Here is an 18,486-nt window from a genome sequence, read left to right on the forward strand (position 1 = left end):
TTACTGAATAATAATTAAGTACCTCAAATGACAAATCCTTGGGCTCCTTTGGTCTTAGTTTCTGTCGGGTTCTGCTTGCCATCCTGATGAGTGATGTCTGGTTCTGCCGACCACCTGGCGCCTCTGGGTCTATTACATAGCAATGCAGATCTGACTGTTCACATAAATCAAAACATATTTAAAATTATTCATGTATTTGTCAATCAAAAAGATGTTCTTAATTATTGCAAATGTTCCACTCTTTCCCATCAGTCTGTTCTTGTCTGTCCATCTTGTAGAATGAGTGTAAATAATATTATGTAAATACTACGGAGAGGGTGTTGTATAACTAGTACCCAATCCTTTTCTCAAGAATAAAATATGTTTAAACAAACAGCTAATTGTGATGTAGGTCGTATTAGTATAACCCTTTGGTGAAACCAACAAACGTTGTGTTGCCGATATAGTTTAAAGCTGGTACTTGTTGTTACCCTGGCTGCCCCTCGGCGTTAAGGAGATAACGTCTGAGTAGAACATCCAAGTTAAACTACGGCATTATGTCACTGTACACCGTGTCCCAATTGCGTAGATCGATGCTCATGATGCTGATCACTGGATCGTCTGGTCCAGGCTCAATATGTTTACAGACCGCCGCCAAATAGCTGGAATACTGCTGAGTGCTTAGTTAAACATCGATCAATCAAACAAATATCTTAGTGGACTATAAACCCGACATAAGTCACGACAGGTACACCCACACACACACCCTCACACGCACGTGACTCCATGCCACCCATTAATCCAGACCCTTCATCATCCGGATTAATGGGTATTCACGTTGTTCCTGAAAGAGAAGCCATTGTTCAATGATGAAGAAACAAATACCGGATACACAGCAAGGAATCGCCACAAAACATGGCAGCCATTAGCACTGGTGAATGAACTGGTTTAGAAATAGGTTCATGCACTCTGAATGAATTACCACACTCGCGTGTTCACTACGCTAGCGTTCCACAAACGACCCTAAGTGGCCTATAAATGTTTTGCGAAATTCCATTCAGTATTTCGAACAATTACCCAATATTGCCCCGAGCCCACACTCACACTCTCGTGTGTGGAGAAACGGCTTATCGGTTTCAAGGAACGCGCGGTGAACAATAGACCTTTGTATTTATATGTAGAGTTTCTTCAAAAATTGCGTGACTGAAATTCTCTGCTGCCCGCACGAGGCCCCAGCACGAGACGTTAGCGCTCCCTTGTGGTCGCAGAGCCTCTGTCACCAAACGGACTAGAGGTTTGGTATGCGGCAGAGGAAGGACATAGTTGTACCATGCCTGTAAAATCTGGTGCTAGGAAGTTGGATCAGTGTACCAATCAATCACCTTCCAGGTATGTGTTGATGTAAATAGCCCCAGGGGGTGATCAGATAGTTTTTACATCTTTTAGGTGAAGTGGGGTGAAGTGGGGATTACGGTCATGTTCAAGATTTTGAAATATCGCACTTAAAAGACGGCGTACGTGCTTCTGAGAACGAGAGAGAGAGGGAGAGAGTGTGTGTGTGTGTGTGAGAGAGAGAGAGAGAGAGAGAGAGAGTGTGTGTGTGTGTGTGTGAAAGAGAGAAAGAAAGTGAGAGGGGAAAGAGAGAGAGAAAGAGAGTGAGAGAGAAAGAGAGGGAGAGAAAGACAAAGAGGGAGAGAGAGAGAGAGACGGACAGAGAGAGGGGAAGTTTGTTTGTTGTTTAACGCCGCACTCAGCAATATTCCAGCTATATGGCGGCGGTCTGTAAATGATCGAGTCTGGACCAAACGGTCCAGTGATCAACAGCATGAGCATCGATCTACACAACTGGGATACGATGACATGTGTCAACCAAGCCAGCGAGTCTGACCAACCGAACCCGTTAGTCGCCTCTTACGACAAGCATGGGTTCTTCTTCACGGGTGAGAGAGAGAGTGACTGGCCTGTAAACGTGCTTTGTTTGTGTTTATGTTTGTGTTTGTGTTTGTGTATATGGGTGTTCGTCCGTCTGTCTGTGTGGCTGTGAATGTGTGTGTTTTTGTGTGGTGGGACCCCACATCTGAACTCATGCTGAAGGTTAGAAATGATAGTTCAGTTATAATGTGGCGGTGTGTGGTCCTGTGCGTAGAGCTCAGGTCACAATCAGTTGAAGTTAAGCAACGTTGGTCGCGGACAGTCCTCGGATGGGTGACCGTGTTTGGCAGCTTGACTCCTGAAAGTTTCTAGGACTTCAGTCCTGCCCCACAACGAAGCACATGTGACGCATGTGGTCTCACCTTAGGCAAGTGAGTTTGTTCAAAATTGCCTCTGTCCACTCAGCAGTGAAATTGGGTACCTGGTATGATATGATGGTAGTCTGAATTTGAACTTTGAGCGCCTGACAGGCGACCGGTTGTATTCTCCACATGGTGTGTTCTGTACTCGTTGACCAGGGGTAATATGTCAGCGCTTTGAGCATGCAATGCGCATGGATAAACGCGGAATATAAATGGACTATTATTATTATTATTATAGATCTCAGGTTCCTCAACTGCCAACGTGTTTGCTTGCAATGTGGAGTTTGAATCCATGTATGACGTGCCAAAGCACATGCGGCGAATCAAATGAACTCATCAGCGTGAGGGACACACTCACGTGTATCGTGATTATCGACCCTAAAAATGTGCATTCATACCAAAAAAAATACATTAGTTTTTCGTTCCGCTCCCGATTGTGCATTTTAATATCTACCCATTGTACATGCATTCATTGTCTCTCTCAGTGTCACATCTTCCGAACTGAGATTAATTATAATATTCCAGAATGTACTAAAAATGTCCATCTTCGAAATCCCCAATTACATAACACCCCATCATCACAAAGAACGAACACAGTTGCACTCAGTTACAATACCAAGAAGGTGATTTTGTCACTATAACACGAAATCTCAGCCACTTACATTTATTCACGGAAAACTGTTACATAAGTAATAATTGAAATGAATACGACAATATACTGTTACAAGCAGCAACAAAAAGCCGTTCTCACGGGCCAGCTGCAGCTGGTGATAACACCACCGTGGCCAAGTATAGCGTCCCGTCCCACAACTTAATCTGAATACCATAACATGTGTTTATCCCAGGTTATCGATACTGTAGCAATATTCTCTATGTGATATCACGGTGCCCACTGTAGTGTTTGTGTCAGCGGGGCTGGTCTAACCCCAGGGGCTAGGTCAACACTCCAGTAACCCTAGTGTACACAAGGCTTCAGATACCGCCTAGATGGGATTAGTTACATGCAACACTCCCTAGGGTCTGTCTCCAAACCCGACTGAATTTATTTCAAAGACGAATCCAACGCAAGTCGAGAATGACTTGGGAAGTCGAGTCTGAAATTAAACATCGCTCTTGGGTCTAGATATTGATATATAGATATATGTTTAAATACGATAACAGTATTTCTGTGCATATATGCATACAATATAGAACAAACTTTATGGATAACCACTTCTTTTTATTCGTGAGTGCGACGTTTCGATACAGATTCTTGTACATGCTACAACGGTACAAGAATCCGTATCGAAACGTCGCACTCACGAATAAAAAGAAGTTGTTATCCATAAAGTTTGTTCTATATTGTACTTCCCAACTTCTAAAATGCCACTCAAAGAAGCATATATGCATACACACCTACACACACCTGACTTTGTCCTCAACAAATGATATAGTTTTACGTTTTATATATGTTTTTGGCTTTTGTTGTTTTAGATCATATTCTTGTCCAATGAGAATGTAAATACGGGTTTTCTAATAGGAATCAGCAGAATATGAATGTAAGATACATATATTATAAGATGTATATAAGGATGGTGAAGAATGGTATAACAACGATGTATGCATTCTGACAGTGCATACGTTTAATTCCCGACAGAAATTCTGCCATTTGTCCTTCATGCAGTTGTCAGATACTACATCCTACAGGATGTCATATTTCATTTTTTAAATAAAAAGGGTGTACTGTTTTTTCTTAACTGGGGTTATTATTGTATGTCGTACGTAAAATCTCCGAACCTGGACGGCTATTCTCGAAACGTTCGTAGTCCTATGCACTTCTTAAGCCCATTATTAACACATTGGCTACGATCAAAATTAGGATTCTTAGGGCTACGAAAGTTTCGAGAATAAGGGCCCAGGCCGGCTATTCTCGAACCGTTCGTAGCAATACGAACTTCTTAAGCCCATTCTTAACACATTGGCTACGATCAAAGTTAAGAATTCGTAGGGCTACGAACGTTTCGAGAAGAAGGGACCAGGGTTCCGATCAACAAAGCACTCGTAACGTTACGACTCTACAGTTTATCATAGGCTTACGAGTGTCGTAGTGGTCCCGTAGTGGATCGGGACCCAGCCCCCAGCATCTCCCCGTCATCCTTGCATCATCCCTGCTTCTCTAATGTATGCTGTCTCCCATGTTTCAGGTCTCGCAGAGGAAGTTTCTCCACGTCCACGTCGTCCAGTGACGGTAAGTAACGTCATCGTGACGTCAGGGCGGCGTTCACGAACACCCGGCGTCATCACTGATTTTAGAAATCAATTCATACAATGTCTCAAGCTATTTCCCTTTACGTCAACAGAAATTGGTTTCTGAGGATAGTCAAGACTGGGTATTCTTCCGCAGAGACGTTCTTTATTATGCATAGTGATTAAATTTCAATGAAAATATAAGCAGGCAATTTGAGATCGGGACTACCACGGGAATAGATCTCGGGGTTAGTGTAGTTTACCACAATTTTCGATACGTGGATCGTCACTCGTACTATCAAACATTATGTAGTAACCGTACAGATCTATAGTCTTCATGGAACCTTCCCAATTGTGCTTTACTACCATACCTTAGGAACAGGGCTATTGAAGCCATTTAAATATTGAATATTGTTAGGATCGGTGTTTTCAAGAGCCTTATTTTTCATTTAACGTATGGTTCTTCACCATACCTAAAGTTTGACATGGGCGGTGGGGTAACCTAATGGTTAAGGCGTCGGCTCGTCACGCTGACGATCCGGGTTCGAATCCCCACATGGGCACAATGTGTGAAGCCCATTTCTGGTGTCCCCCACCTTGATATTGCTGGAATAAGGCTGAAACCGGCGTAAAACCCAACTCACTCACTCACTTACTCAAGTTTGACATGTGATACCTTGTGTCTGAATAGACATGGTTAAAAAACAGGGGGTGCTTAATTAATTTCTCGGTGTATGTATAAATACTTTATGTACAGTACTATTCAACACTTGCTTGAAAACGGTGTTAGCATCTACAGCGAAACGTTGCATATATTGTATCAAAGACATTGTATATCCATAGAACCACCCCTCTTGTTCATCACACCAACTTCTAAAAGTGTAAATGTCCTTTCACGTTCAGAGCAGCGGTATAAGTAAAGGACTAGGTCATGGGTCACTATTTGAGTTGTACACGAGCCATATACAACACTTCTGTTTCAATATCCCGCCTCACAGCCAGTTTGCCTTTCACTGTACCCATGCGCCTCCCGTGTGTATCAGGGGCAAGGCCTGTCGCCACCCTCACCCATACATTCCCATCCCACACTGCTTCAAAGGGGGAAGGGGCGGGGCAGTCGTTGAGCCAACATCATCACTGACCCCCGGAACAGATCAGCAGGTGCCAACAGCCGTCCTCGGCCACTATCGTACTTGTCTATCTCTTCCTATCAGCCTTCCAAAAGAGGGAGGGTGGGTAGCCTCTAGGTTAACGCGTTTGATCATAGTTTGTTTGTTGTTTAACGCCGCACTCAGCAATATTCCAGCTATATGGTGGCGGCCTGTAAATAATCTAGTCTGGACCAGACAATCCAGTGATCAACATGATGAGCATCGATCTACACAATTGGGATACGATGACATGTGTCAACTGTGTCAGTGAGCCTGACCGCCCTATCCCGTTAGTAGGCTCTTACGACAAGCATGGGTTGCTCAAGCCTAATGCTAACCCTGATCTTACGTTCGATCATTGCCACGAAGGTACAGGTTCGGATCCTACTTCAGTATTATATGTGAAAGCCATTTCTTGTGTCTGGCAACATGATATTGTGGGAATGATGCTAAAGCGACGGAAAACCCACTCACCGAGAAGCATTCCAAAACTAAATGTATATAGAGTCATACCTGATCCACATATTCCATCTATTTTAAGATAATTCATTGTTTATATCAGTTTTCCTGATTCTATGTTTGTCAGGATCCACTCTTCGTAAGAGTCCCATGTCCGTTCTGTATAACCGTTGGTCCTTTATTAAGCCCCTAGCTTTCCCCTTATTAATCTGTTGAACCAAGTTATAACCGGGTTTCTGCTCGTACGTCGACAACATCCAGTCTTCCCCTTGACGTAACAACAGAGTTCGATCCCCTGCCGCGTGAAACCAAATCACGTTCAAAGATGGTACTTGATGTTACCCTGACTGTCGTTCGGCAGTAGTGGGACAAAACAAGAACTGGTCGGTTCAGAGTCAGTATGTTGTGTGTGTCTTCAATATTCATGTTTAACTGCGTCATCTCAGTGGGCTGGAGCTATAAAACTGGCATTGACACCGACTAGTACAAGCAATTACACACACACAAACACACCTGCATGCACACCGTCAGATAAATACCATAATCTTGCAAACGACGTTAAACCCTATCTTACCTCATGTAATAACTGATACAGAGAGAGAGAGAGAGAGAGAGAGAGAGAGAGAGAGAGAGAGAGAGAGAGAGAGAGAGAGAGAGAGAGAGAGAGAGAGAGAGAGAGAGAGAGAGAGAGAGAGAGAGAGAGAGAAATTATTTTTTTATTGTGTCACACAGATGTTTACATAATAAATAAAATCTTCTGTATCACATATGAAACATCTGCCCGGCCTTTACAGGCCTACGAGACACATAAAATCCATAAAACAATGCATAGATAAAATATCCCTATACACACATATCCCTATACACACATAGTAAAACTTAGAGATAAGATGGATGGTGTAATATCATATGTTATAATAATTTTCTTCTTTTAAACATAAGTAACACTGAAGCAGCTAAGGAATATACTAGGTTATCACAAACGACAGATAATCCGGATTGTGGCGAATCATTGCCACCTTTTTTCAGTGTAAGGCTGTGGTGTATCACACCTTGACAATAAATCTCTTTTGTTCCCCAAGCCTCAAACCAGGACGGCAATTGTCTTCCCCTTGCCCGCCCATCAGTTCTCTACTGTCTCACAGTCTAACGCCCTTAAACGTTAACAGTAAACTGCTAATTTGAAAATTCCCTCTGAGCCTCTATGTCAACTAATGAGCTCTCTGTACATTGATTATTTTCAAAAGGTAAATACATCGTCTTGGCAGAAGAAATCGACGTTTGTTGAGATTAAGCCGCCTAGAGATTAAACATGATAATCCCCACAAGTCCAAGCCATCTCACACTCTCTCACATGGACTGACGGAGGCGGGCCAGTGTCCGAAAAGTGGACAGTTTCTCGGGCGGTCTTCGCTGAAGCGACCACAGCTTTACAGACATGTTCAGGGCCTAGATTTGATTTTACCCATTGCCCTGTTTCTGCGTTCATATGTTGGTTTTCCCCTCTCTGCTGCAAACTGAAAGAAAGCATACACCTTAAAAATCAACATCATAAAAAATTCACATTTCACATACTATCAAGCTACAAAATATAGTGCTTTTTAACATGCGCAAATGACAAGTTTTATGCGTTCTAGCCATCATTCCATAATTTATTTGAAAGAACCTAATATTTTTTTAACCTGTTATTTACGATTGTGCTGCATTTTGATCCAACCTAACAATCTTTCAAGCATTTCATGTCATATAATATCGTCTAATATTTAATAAGTTAATAATATGTGTAAATATTTGTCATGAATAGCTCCATCCTGTCATCTGTATCTGTACTAGTATTCACTGATGTTTATATTTTGTAAATTGTACGGAGAACATCCTAAACTTTGTATAACATGAAGTGGAAATATTTATATTTAAAAATCAAAATCACATCAACTGAGTAGCGCATCTTGTCAGCCAGCGACTAGGTATACTATAGAACACGTGGTGTAGGTGTGTGCTCTGTTCTTCCTATGTTTGCGACTCCTTGCAAATACCTGATATTTAGGCGGAATGAAGATATTGATGTTCCCGTTTCTTTGATAAAGACTAAAACGAATCCATTTATTGAACAGGCATGGCATACGTTTCTGCCTTAATTATTCAAATATGTAAATGCACACGAGATTCATCTGCTAAAATCAGACTCGATTGTACACATTGTAGCATGTGTTTATGAATTACTGTCCAATAGTGGTGACGTAGGGTGTAGGCGAAAAGTTTGGCATATCCTGCCGCATCGGTCCGCCTGCTACAAACACATGCAGCGGCAAGTCAGGTATTCACCTTACAAACACCCCGTGAACATTGGTACAAAACTGTCATATTTCTGATAATTACATCTTAATATGTACACAGTGTGTATGGCTTGTAAGTCACAATCAAAACACTTTTCAAAATATTAAATTTGTGTTTTGGAAAATAATCCCCAAACAGATGTATACTTTCTTTTGTACGTCAGTATTGCTATTCAGTGTTATCATTTAGGCAAGAAAATCATAAAATACTCAAAATTATTTCATTATGTATTTTATTATCGACATTATTCATTGACAACAAAAACACACACAAAACTGAAACAGTTCTGTTCCCATGAGATGACCTAACCTAACGCGATAAAAAATAAAATAATTTAAATTAGATGATATCAATTCCGACACAATGCAGGAATCGTTGGTGACGGTATCACCAAGTGCGAAATTCAGCTGACGATTACACAGTCTGGTGCAAGATCCTAATGCCCGTGTGTACACAGCAAAAGTATTTCTCATTTTGTTGTTGAGATAAACGACAAATAGGAGACAAACACGCTGTGAAAAAAGCTCTTTGTATGAAGAACCCGTGAAGTCATCTGATTGAATGCACTCAACAAAATCATTGTGGTATATCGTCATCACCTTCCAGACGCGAGCAACCGGAATTTTAAAAAATCAATGAAACCGGGAATCTCCTTATAACGCGCTATCTAGTTGTATATTATGGCGGTATAATAGTTTAATTCCGTGATCAAGTAGGTAGTTGTGTCCTCATACAGTTACTGTCAGCTACAGTAAACTTCTTTTAACGCGAACACGCTTATAAAGAACGGATATTACGAAATGTTTTGGCCCCGGACAATGCGTTTAGAGTGAGTGAGTTGAGTTTTCAGCAATATTCCAGATATATGGCGGCGGTCTGTAAATAATCGAGTCTGGACCAGACAATCCAGTGATCAACAGCATGAGCATCGATCTGCGCAATTGGGAACCGATGACATGTGTCAACCAAGTCAGCGAGTCTGACCACCCGATCCCGTTAGTCGCCTCTTACGACAAGCATGGGTTACTGAAGGCACATTCTAACCCGGACCTTCACGGGTCCAATGCTATTAGAGAACTAGGTTACTGCGGACTAAAATTTGTGTTCCCTTTGAGTTCGTTATAACCGTATGTCCCCAGTGATTGAAATGTCATGACAAAACTATTACCGACACTATAGTCTGGTATCGGATTCCGTTTGTCTCAATTTGTACATGTTTTCCTACCCGTGTTAAAGGTAGTAATCAAGTGATACTAAAAGACTGGAATACCAAACATAACATGTGACCTGAAACTGCATACACGGTGGAATTCGTCTCCGGCACGGTACTGCAGTACCACAACATTTCTAAAGTATCTGGCAAAAGAGATAGTCTTTTAGAGCACATACTGCGAAGTAATATGGGCTTGTTTCACAAAGTCTGGTCCCGATCGTTTCGCGAAATAATGACTGTCATGGTTTCCCAGAGTTTCAGATTGACGTAAATAATGGGTGGTCAGGAGGGCTGCGCAATATATCCGGTTTACCGGTATTTACCGGTTCAGACATGAAATCGATACGTATTGCGATACCCGGATCGAAAACCGGTTTTTCGACATGCATTCGGAAAACTTCGTAACACTCGGAAATCTTCGGATATTTCCGTTTTTCACACCGGAAATCAAGTTAAGTTCGGTTTGAAGTTGTGTTCTTAATTTTTGTTCAAGTGTTTCGCCATGTTTTGGATCTGAATGTTATATATATATTTACTCATTATTGACCAGTGATCCCTGATATGTCCTGACCAGGTCAATTTGCTGTCTAAAATCTCAGGGCTTTTTTGAGAGTGGAGAAACTAGTTCAAACTAGTAGCCACTGTGTTAATGTTAAATTGTTCTTTTCCTTGTTTCCTTCATTTTAACATGATTAAAAGTTTGTATTAAAGCTTAATCAAGCATAGTGCTTTTGTTGTGTTTTTGCTTTATAAATCAAGCATTAACTCGATTATGAGTAATTTTTTATGAAAAAAATATTCTTGCAATATATTGCAATACGTATCGCAATATATGCTTTCGAATCGCAATATATCGCAATATGAAAATTCTCTGCAATACCCACCCCTAGTGGTCAGCTGACCCAAACATTACAAAGTAGAGTGTCTAACGTTCATTTATTAAAGGCCCATTATTGCCCGCCTGCACAAAGCGACCTCAGCGCTAAGACGATCGTATCTCCCATGCTTCACCACACTTAAGACCTCGTTGTATGCCGGTGCTCAGTAACCTAGGAACAAAGTCTGAAGGTCTCTTTCGGTGGATGTGTTACTTAATTTGTGCTAGTCATAAAATGTTTGCCTCTGTTCAAATCAACCTATTTTACTTCCGGGTCGCTGTTTATTAGCCACGCAGTCTCTGATATTAACTATCCTATTCGGTTCTTGGAATCACTTCCGTTGTTTTCAATGACGATTGTTTGAACGACTCTAGTGAGTGAGTGCGTTTATTTTTGCGCCGCACTCAGCAATATTCCAACTATACACCGGCGGTCTGTAAATAATCGGGTCTGGACCAGACAATCCTGTTATTAACAGCATGAGCATCTGCACAATTGGGAACCGATGACATGTGTCAACCAAGTCAGCGAACCTGACCACCCGACCCAGTTAGTCGCCTCTTACGACAAGCATGGGGTACTGAAGATCATTTCTAACCCGGATCTTCACGGGTCGAACAACTACCGAATCCTCAAGGTCACTGCGCGTGTTCACCAGCTGTTTAATTATGTCTCTACTGAAGCGGTATTCTTGAGGTGGTGCAGTTCACTGTGTAGAGTTCTCTCCCTTGGACACTCCAGAATACTATGACTGTGTGATCGAACCCAGGTTCGATGGTGTTTTCGCTCAATTTCTCTAGACCTCATCTCATCGTCGCGTTTCGTTGACCCATCACATCACATGCCCCAGGCTCTCTTTGTACTTCACGCCGAAGACCCGGGTTCGAATCCCCACATGGGTACAATGTGTGAAGCCCATTTCTGGTGTCCCCCGCCGTGATATTGCTGGAATATTGCTAAAAGCGGCGTAAAACCAAACTCAGTCAATCTTTGTACTTCATCTTATCTCCATATTTCTATGGGCAGTCTCTCTCCTCTTCACCATATCGTCACATTTCCATTGCCAAATCCTTCTATACGTCACCGTATCGTGTCATTCTTCGATACAAATTCCTCCATACATCACCGTTTGGTCTTATAGTTCTCAATACTCTAAATACGTCACCTCATTTCCAATTTCCCTGACCCGTTCTCTCTATAATACACCTTATCGTCACATTTGTCTACCCAAATCTTTCTATTCTTTCCAAGTTTAATGACCCAGTCTGTCTATACATCTCCTCAACTTCACTTTTCTTTGCCCAGTCTATCTATACTCCATCTTATCGCCACATTTCTGTATCCAAATCTCTCTAATATTCAACTGATCGTCATATACTGGGAGAAACAAATAAAGGATCACAGGAAAATTCCAGCGTTCCTTTAACATTTTCCTGTTTTCATCACCAGTTTTGAATAGAGCTGTGGTGATGAAAACAGGAAAGTATTAAAGGAATGCTGGAATTTTCGTGTGATCCTTTATTTGTTTCTCTCAGTATATTTCTCTGTCCCAGTTTCTCTACACATTTCGTCAAATACTCCGTCCAAACCTCTCTATTCTGTAACCCGTCGTCATATTTCTCTGTCCCAGTTTCTCTACTCATTTCGTCAAATACTCCGTCCAAACCTCTCTGTTCTGTAACCCGTCGTCATATTTCTCTGTCCCAGTTTCTCTACACATTTCGTCAAATTCTCCGTCCAAACCTCTCTATTCTGTAACCCGTCGTCATATTTCTCTGTCCCAGTTTCTCTACTCATTTCGTCAAATACTCCGTCCAAACCTCTCTGTTCTGTAACCCGTCGTCATATTTCTCTGTCCCAGTTTCTCTACACATTTCGTCAAATACTCCGTCCAAACCTCTCTATTCTGTAACCCGTCGTCATATTTCTCTGTCCCAGTTTCTCTACTCATTTCGTCAAATACTCCGTCCAAACCTCTCTATTCTGTAACCCGTCGTCATATTTCTCTGTCCCAGTTTCTCTACTCATTTCGTCAAATACTCCGTCCAAACCTCTCTGTTCTGTAACCCGTCGTCATATTTCTCTGTCCCAGTTTCTCTACACATTTCGTCAAATTCTCCGTCCACACCTCTCTATTCTGTAACTCGTCGTCATATTTCTCTGTCCCAGTTTCTCGAAACTTTCCGACAAATCTTTACGTCCAAATATATTCTTCAACTCATGTGTAAAATAGCCTTTCCTGCAGCATTGTCAATAACCTGCTGGATAACGGTATTATTAGCTACACTTAAACGTCGCTCATATTGATAAGAAAGAAGTTTTTATACCCATAGGACGCTCCTCGTTGTTCATCACGCCAACTTCAAAGACGTTATACTTTAACTCGTCGTCATATTTTTCTTGCCCAGTTTCTCTATTCTTCCCGTCAGATTTCTACGTCAAAATCCCTCTATCCACCTCGTTTTCAATTTTTATATCCAGTTTCTCCATACATCACCCCACCTTCACATTCCGTGTATCGATACCTTTCACACCTGCGATCATCGACTGTACAGATGCTTCTCATTTCATCCCCTGGCCTCTGAGTATAATATTCTCACACCCACACCTTCACCTCATCTTCCTCGTTCCTCCGTCATCCACATCCGACTTCCTCACAACGGGGTTGACACGAACAACAAACGTCGTCAGTTTGTGCAAATTAGCTCTTGACACATTAGCGCTGTACATAGGGGCACATTGATTAGACGACAGGGATTCTGTGAGTGAAGTCACGACCTAAGACGACTAACACGTTACTGCTGGAGCCGGAGTCACTGAGACAATCAACATACTTTACCATGTTTGTATTGTTTGGCATTGATTACCCAGACCAATTGACGCCCTGTACGTACATTCCAGGGCTCGGGGTATTCACGTGGAATCCCAGAACCAGGAAATAACCCGCATGTCATCTCAAAAGGATAAACTTAATCGTTAACATGTTTTTATTTTTTTTTTGTTGGGGGGGGCTGAGGCTTCATTAATGCAATATTTATAAAGTCTTCAAGATTCTTTTCTTTTAGGGGTATCATTGAAATGATTATGCGTAGTGCAATGACATCTTAAGCTGAAATCTTTCTTAAGATATACTGTCTTGGAATGAAGCTGCTATCCTTCATCATATACTTATAATTGTATTATGCAATTCGCTGTGATTACCTGAACGTTTTATTCAGTTTGTTGTTGGTGATGTTGCTGCTGCTGTTGTTGTTGCATAACGCCTCAGTCCAGCTATACGATGACAGTCTGTAGCAGACAAACCAGTGATTAATATTATGAGCTACGTCCTACGGCGTAAGATGACACGCACCCAACCAAGTGACCGAGTCCAACCACACTTTCTTTAAGTCGGCTCCAAGACATAGATCGCGTGCAAACAACCACTCTTTCATCAACTTGCCTCCAACACAAGCACAGGTCTTCCACAATCAACCAATTCACAAAGTCACATCCCGCTAGTCATGAAGTCACATTGTACGACAAGATCAGGTCTTGCACCATCAACCAATCAAGAAAGCCTGAATACCCGATTCATTAAACACAAGTTGCTGGAGACCCAATTCCAATCCCGGAACCCAATCAAGCGGAAATGACGTATAACAATAATCGCGACCTCTATTTATCCCATGGTTACTATTTTAGGATTCGTTTATTTTTAAAATCTATTTTTGCAAAGGCGTAATCAAATGTGATCTCTTCCTGCTTGCCAGATAAACACCTGGTTGCCACGACCTCCTGTTAGATCAGTCAACTCATGCTATACCTCAATGTTGTCAATGCTGAAAAACTCGTTTGTCTTTAACTGACTTGATATATCCTGGAGGTGACCCCATTTTGTGCAGCGAACCTTTTTCTGAAATGTCATTCAAATAAAACTTCATGTGATTCTAAAAGGCATCTTGATCGCTGTAGATAAATCCTGCTTCCTTTCTAATGGTTCGACATATGGGATTTCCTTTTAGGACCAACAGGTAATGTTAAAAGTGCATTTCAGATTTAAGAACATAAGTTCCTTATATGTTTATGATATTGGACTTCGGAAGTGTAATAATGTTTAATAATTCATATTTCTTCATGCATAAGAGCGGAACTTCAAGCATGTACTTGATGTTGGGTATTAAGCGATACTTGACCTAACTATTTGTAGTATTTACCAAGTTAATGTATATCCCTAAAGTAGATACGCATGTCATTCATGAACGTACATTCGATAAAGTATGATATGGAATTTAAACCTTTTATACCACAACAGTCCATTAAAAGATAAGACACGTATTGCGCATAACTTATTTATTGTAAGGAGGAGACTTTGGCAGTATTGTAGGTAGGCATGTGAGTCTACCAATGGGTGAGTGAATATAGTTTTACGCCAATAGGAGTATAAAGCCGCTATAGCTCGGGATGAAGACGATAGAAACGTGTTTTGGTGTCCTCAACCGATCAAGAGAAGGAATGTTGCTTTAAGCGACATAAAACTATCCTCACCCAAGTGAAACCTAATTACTGTATATGCCGTGGGGCAATTTGTATTTGTAGTTATTTTTAATGGTAATTAATTTGGAGAAAGTCCCATGTATGTCGCTATTATGAGAACCTAGCTCATACTATCAACCACTGGCTTTTCGAAATTGTGAGGCCTGATTATAGACAGACTGTCTTTAACTCGCTATTGCACATTGTGTCACATATTCACGACCCGTGAAGATCCGGGGTCGAATAGGTCTTCAGCAACCCATGCTTGCCACAAAAGGCGACTATGCTTGTCGTAAGAGGCGACTAACGGGATCGGGTGGTCAGGCTCGCTGACTTGGTTGAGACATGTCATCGGTTCCTAATTGCGCAGATCGATGTTCATGCTGTTGATCACTGGATTGTCTCGTCCTGACTCGATTATTTACAGACCGCCTCCATATAGCTGGAATATTGCTGAGTGCGGCGTAAAACTAAACTCACTCACTCACATATTCACAGATGTATTTCTGTTTGCAGGAAGCAGCGTGTCTTCGATGAGCTCAAGCCGGTCTGACGCGGAGAGTGAAAGTGTTAGTCTGTCTGGTTCCGACTCGGACTCACTGCTCCAGAACGACCCCACCAAGTTGACCGTCCAGTTCTATGCGGACACCCATGAGGTCATTCCCCTGCTTGACCTCTACCAGCCGGTCCTGAGTTGGATAGACTCCGACCTTCAGCTCTTCAAAATCAGAGAAAGAAGTTCCAATACTGTTCGCGAAGAAACACTCTCAGAGCACGTGTCCAGTCTCGCGATAATTGTGTTCCTGCATGAAGAAGGTATGCTTGGGTGTGAACGGATTCAATCAGCCAGGCGACATTTTGAAAAACCGCCATGGAAATTTCATCATTCCGAGCAGCTAGTGAAAGGAAAGATAAATCCGTATCCCTATAATTCACAAGAATTTTACTACACGTCATCCGATCTGCCATTGTGGGCGGTGAGACAAGTGCATTATGGGAAGGAGCACATCCGGTTGGTTGTGTACGCGAGTGATGAAAACTGGGATGACATGCTTGACTTTTACAAACTCATTCTGGGAGCTGACCCTGAGCTGACAAGAACAGACTTCTGTCTCTTCACGATCCATGCCCAGATACACTACAACGTTCAGTTCGCCCTGAAGCGTCTACCGTCCACCACGTCCCCAAAGATCCTCCAGTCGGTCACGTTGCAGTTCAAAGTCGCTGAAGTTGGACACATTGTCCCCCTCTTCCCCAACATATGTCGTCCTCTGTGTGACAACCGCTGGGAGACGACCGACCACGATGGTAACTCCATCGTGCTGGAGGTGACAGGTTCCTCGCCTAATACGTCATTGGATAAGTCCTTCTCAAGACTGACCACGCTGGACTCTTCTCTTGACCGGTCACATGGTCAGATGAGTGTCTCTTCCTCATCCAGTAGTGTCTTCAGCAACAAAGAGACACACCAGGACAGGACACCCTCCTTCAAAGAACAGGTACAGAGGAACTGTTTCAAGGAAGCAGAATTGAGGAACTGTTCTTCTTTCAAGGAGCAAGCTCAAAGAACTTCCTTTCAGGAAAGGGGACAGTTAAGCTCCTTCAAAGGTGGAGAACCGAGAAACTGCTCTTCATTCAAGGAACGGGATCCAAAGAACTCCTTTAAGGACACGGATGTGAACTGGTCTTTCAAGGAACGAGATCCACGGGTCTGTTCCTCATTTAAGGAACAAGAGCAAAGACACAATGACTTGAATAATTCAATTCAAAGCAAGACACTTAACTCTCCATCTCCTGCTGAGAATAGAAACTCTCAAAGTGACAAGCAACACTCTCTGGTCCACAAGGATCATCCACATTCCCGCGGTGTGTATACAAACAATTCCCAACCGTACAACTCGCCTGCTTATTATATAGACGCCAAGGCAGGGAACCCACAGACTGAGGCACAGGGCTTCTATGTATGACCGCTACTCGACAATTCTCTCGAACTGTGTTGAAGTGTACCAGAGACCTGACCACTACCCGTCGGGTGGTTTAACCAGTACCAAGAAGACTGAGTCATAAAGTCGTTTTCACGCTCACACGTCAATCAAAAAAATCTCCACAAAGAACAAACGCGGTGTGACTTAGAAAGGGTATTTTTGGACTTGGGAGATTTCAAAAGCTTAATGTCCAGAAAAAACACCGCGTTTGTTTATAAGAAGGGAGCCATGATGTTCCTCTTACAGAAAATGTGTTGATTATACAGTAATAGAACAAGCTTGAACGCACACATGTTTGACATCGTGGTACAGATCAGAGACACACAATCTATGCTTTCACTAACCATATAACCAACACTGGCGGTGGAGACAAACGATGGAAAGGACGTGTGTACAAAAGACTCGTTGAAGGCATAGCGTGATCACGAGTAGACGACAGTAAACTTCCACAGATTTATCTTGCCAGACATTGAAACGACCAGTGGAACAGGACCTTGATCACTAAGTGCTTCGTCATTCACAGCCACCTCGGCGACCTGAGTCATGGTCCTGCCCTCGATGAGACATTCTACTTCCGGGTCACACTCTCGATATAGACATTCTCCATCCGGGTCATACTTTCATTGTCGACTGTTATGCGCACAGCCAGGAAGGAGTCCAGCGTGAGGTCAAGACACAGAATATCTATACCCATGTTGATATGTAAATAGTCAGCTGCTGGTCTTATGTTGATATGTAAATAATCACCCACATGTTTCTCATTGAAACTAAGTGTACAGTATCATCATCATCATCGTCATCATATATTTATTTAACACGTTCCGATGACGGAACATTTCTTCAGTATGTGTCATTGGTTATAGATTCCATTTAGGGAACCTCTTTTGTCACATTGTGATTCACGATCAGGGCCCCGTTCCTCAAAGCGATCGTAGCGCTACGACAGTCGTAAGTCCATGTTAAAGTATGGGAGTTGCGATCATCTTAGCGCTACGATCGCTTTGTGGAACGGGGCCCTGGATATCGTGATGATATGAAACAAGCGTTATTAGCATCACATTTGGCATTGATGGTTTTCTTCTGATTAAGTCTAATTTATAAACAAGAATCTCAACATAATTGTTCAATACCGCGGAAGTCTGTTCTGGCATAGAACATTATTACATAGAGAGTATATATTCGTTTATATGTATTTGTTTTTAATAACAAATAAGAAAACTGTTATAAACAACATTGTTTTGTGTTCTTTACAATGAGTCACGAAAGAGTATTCCTTCTTGAAGACAATATTTATGTAGACTGTTACAGAGAAATCTACATTATATTAATGTTGTTGTGTTTTTGTATTGTTTTGTGTTGTGTATTTAACATCATATTTGAGAAAATACTCTTAGATAAATCAGGAGGTTTGGTAAGTAAAGACAGATTTGGTTAAAAAGTGACGTATAT

General features: G+C 41.9%; 1 protein-coding gene across 1 annotated transcript in view; it reads left to right on the forward strand.

Moving 5' to 3' along the window:
* Nucleotides 1–17,942, forward strand: part of LOC124256880 (protein FAM124A-like) — a 52,095-nt gene extending 34,153 nt beyond the window's left edge. The window contains exons 2-3 of the mRNA XM_046690849.1: nt 4,457–4,500; nt 15,569–17,942. Coding sequence (XP_046546805.1) covers nt 4,457–4,500; nt 15,569–17,019 — 1,495 coding nt within the window. The 3' untranslated portion in view covers nt 17,020–17,942. The remainder of the gene's footprint in view (nt 1–4,456; nt 4,501–15,568) is intronic.
* Nucleotides 17,943–18,486: the final 544 nt, after the last annotated feature.

The sequence above is a fragment of the Haliotis rubra genome, unplaced genomic scaffold, assembly GCF_003918875.1.
Source record: "Haliotis rubra isolate DU_JTF1 unplaced genomic scaffold, ASM391887v1 Scf641, whole genome shotgun sequence".
In the NCBI taxonomy this organism is placed as follows: Eukaryota; Metazoa; Mollusca; class Gastropoda; order Lepetellida; family Haliotidae; genus Haliotis; species Haliotis rubra.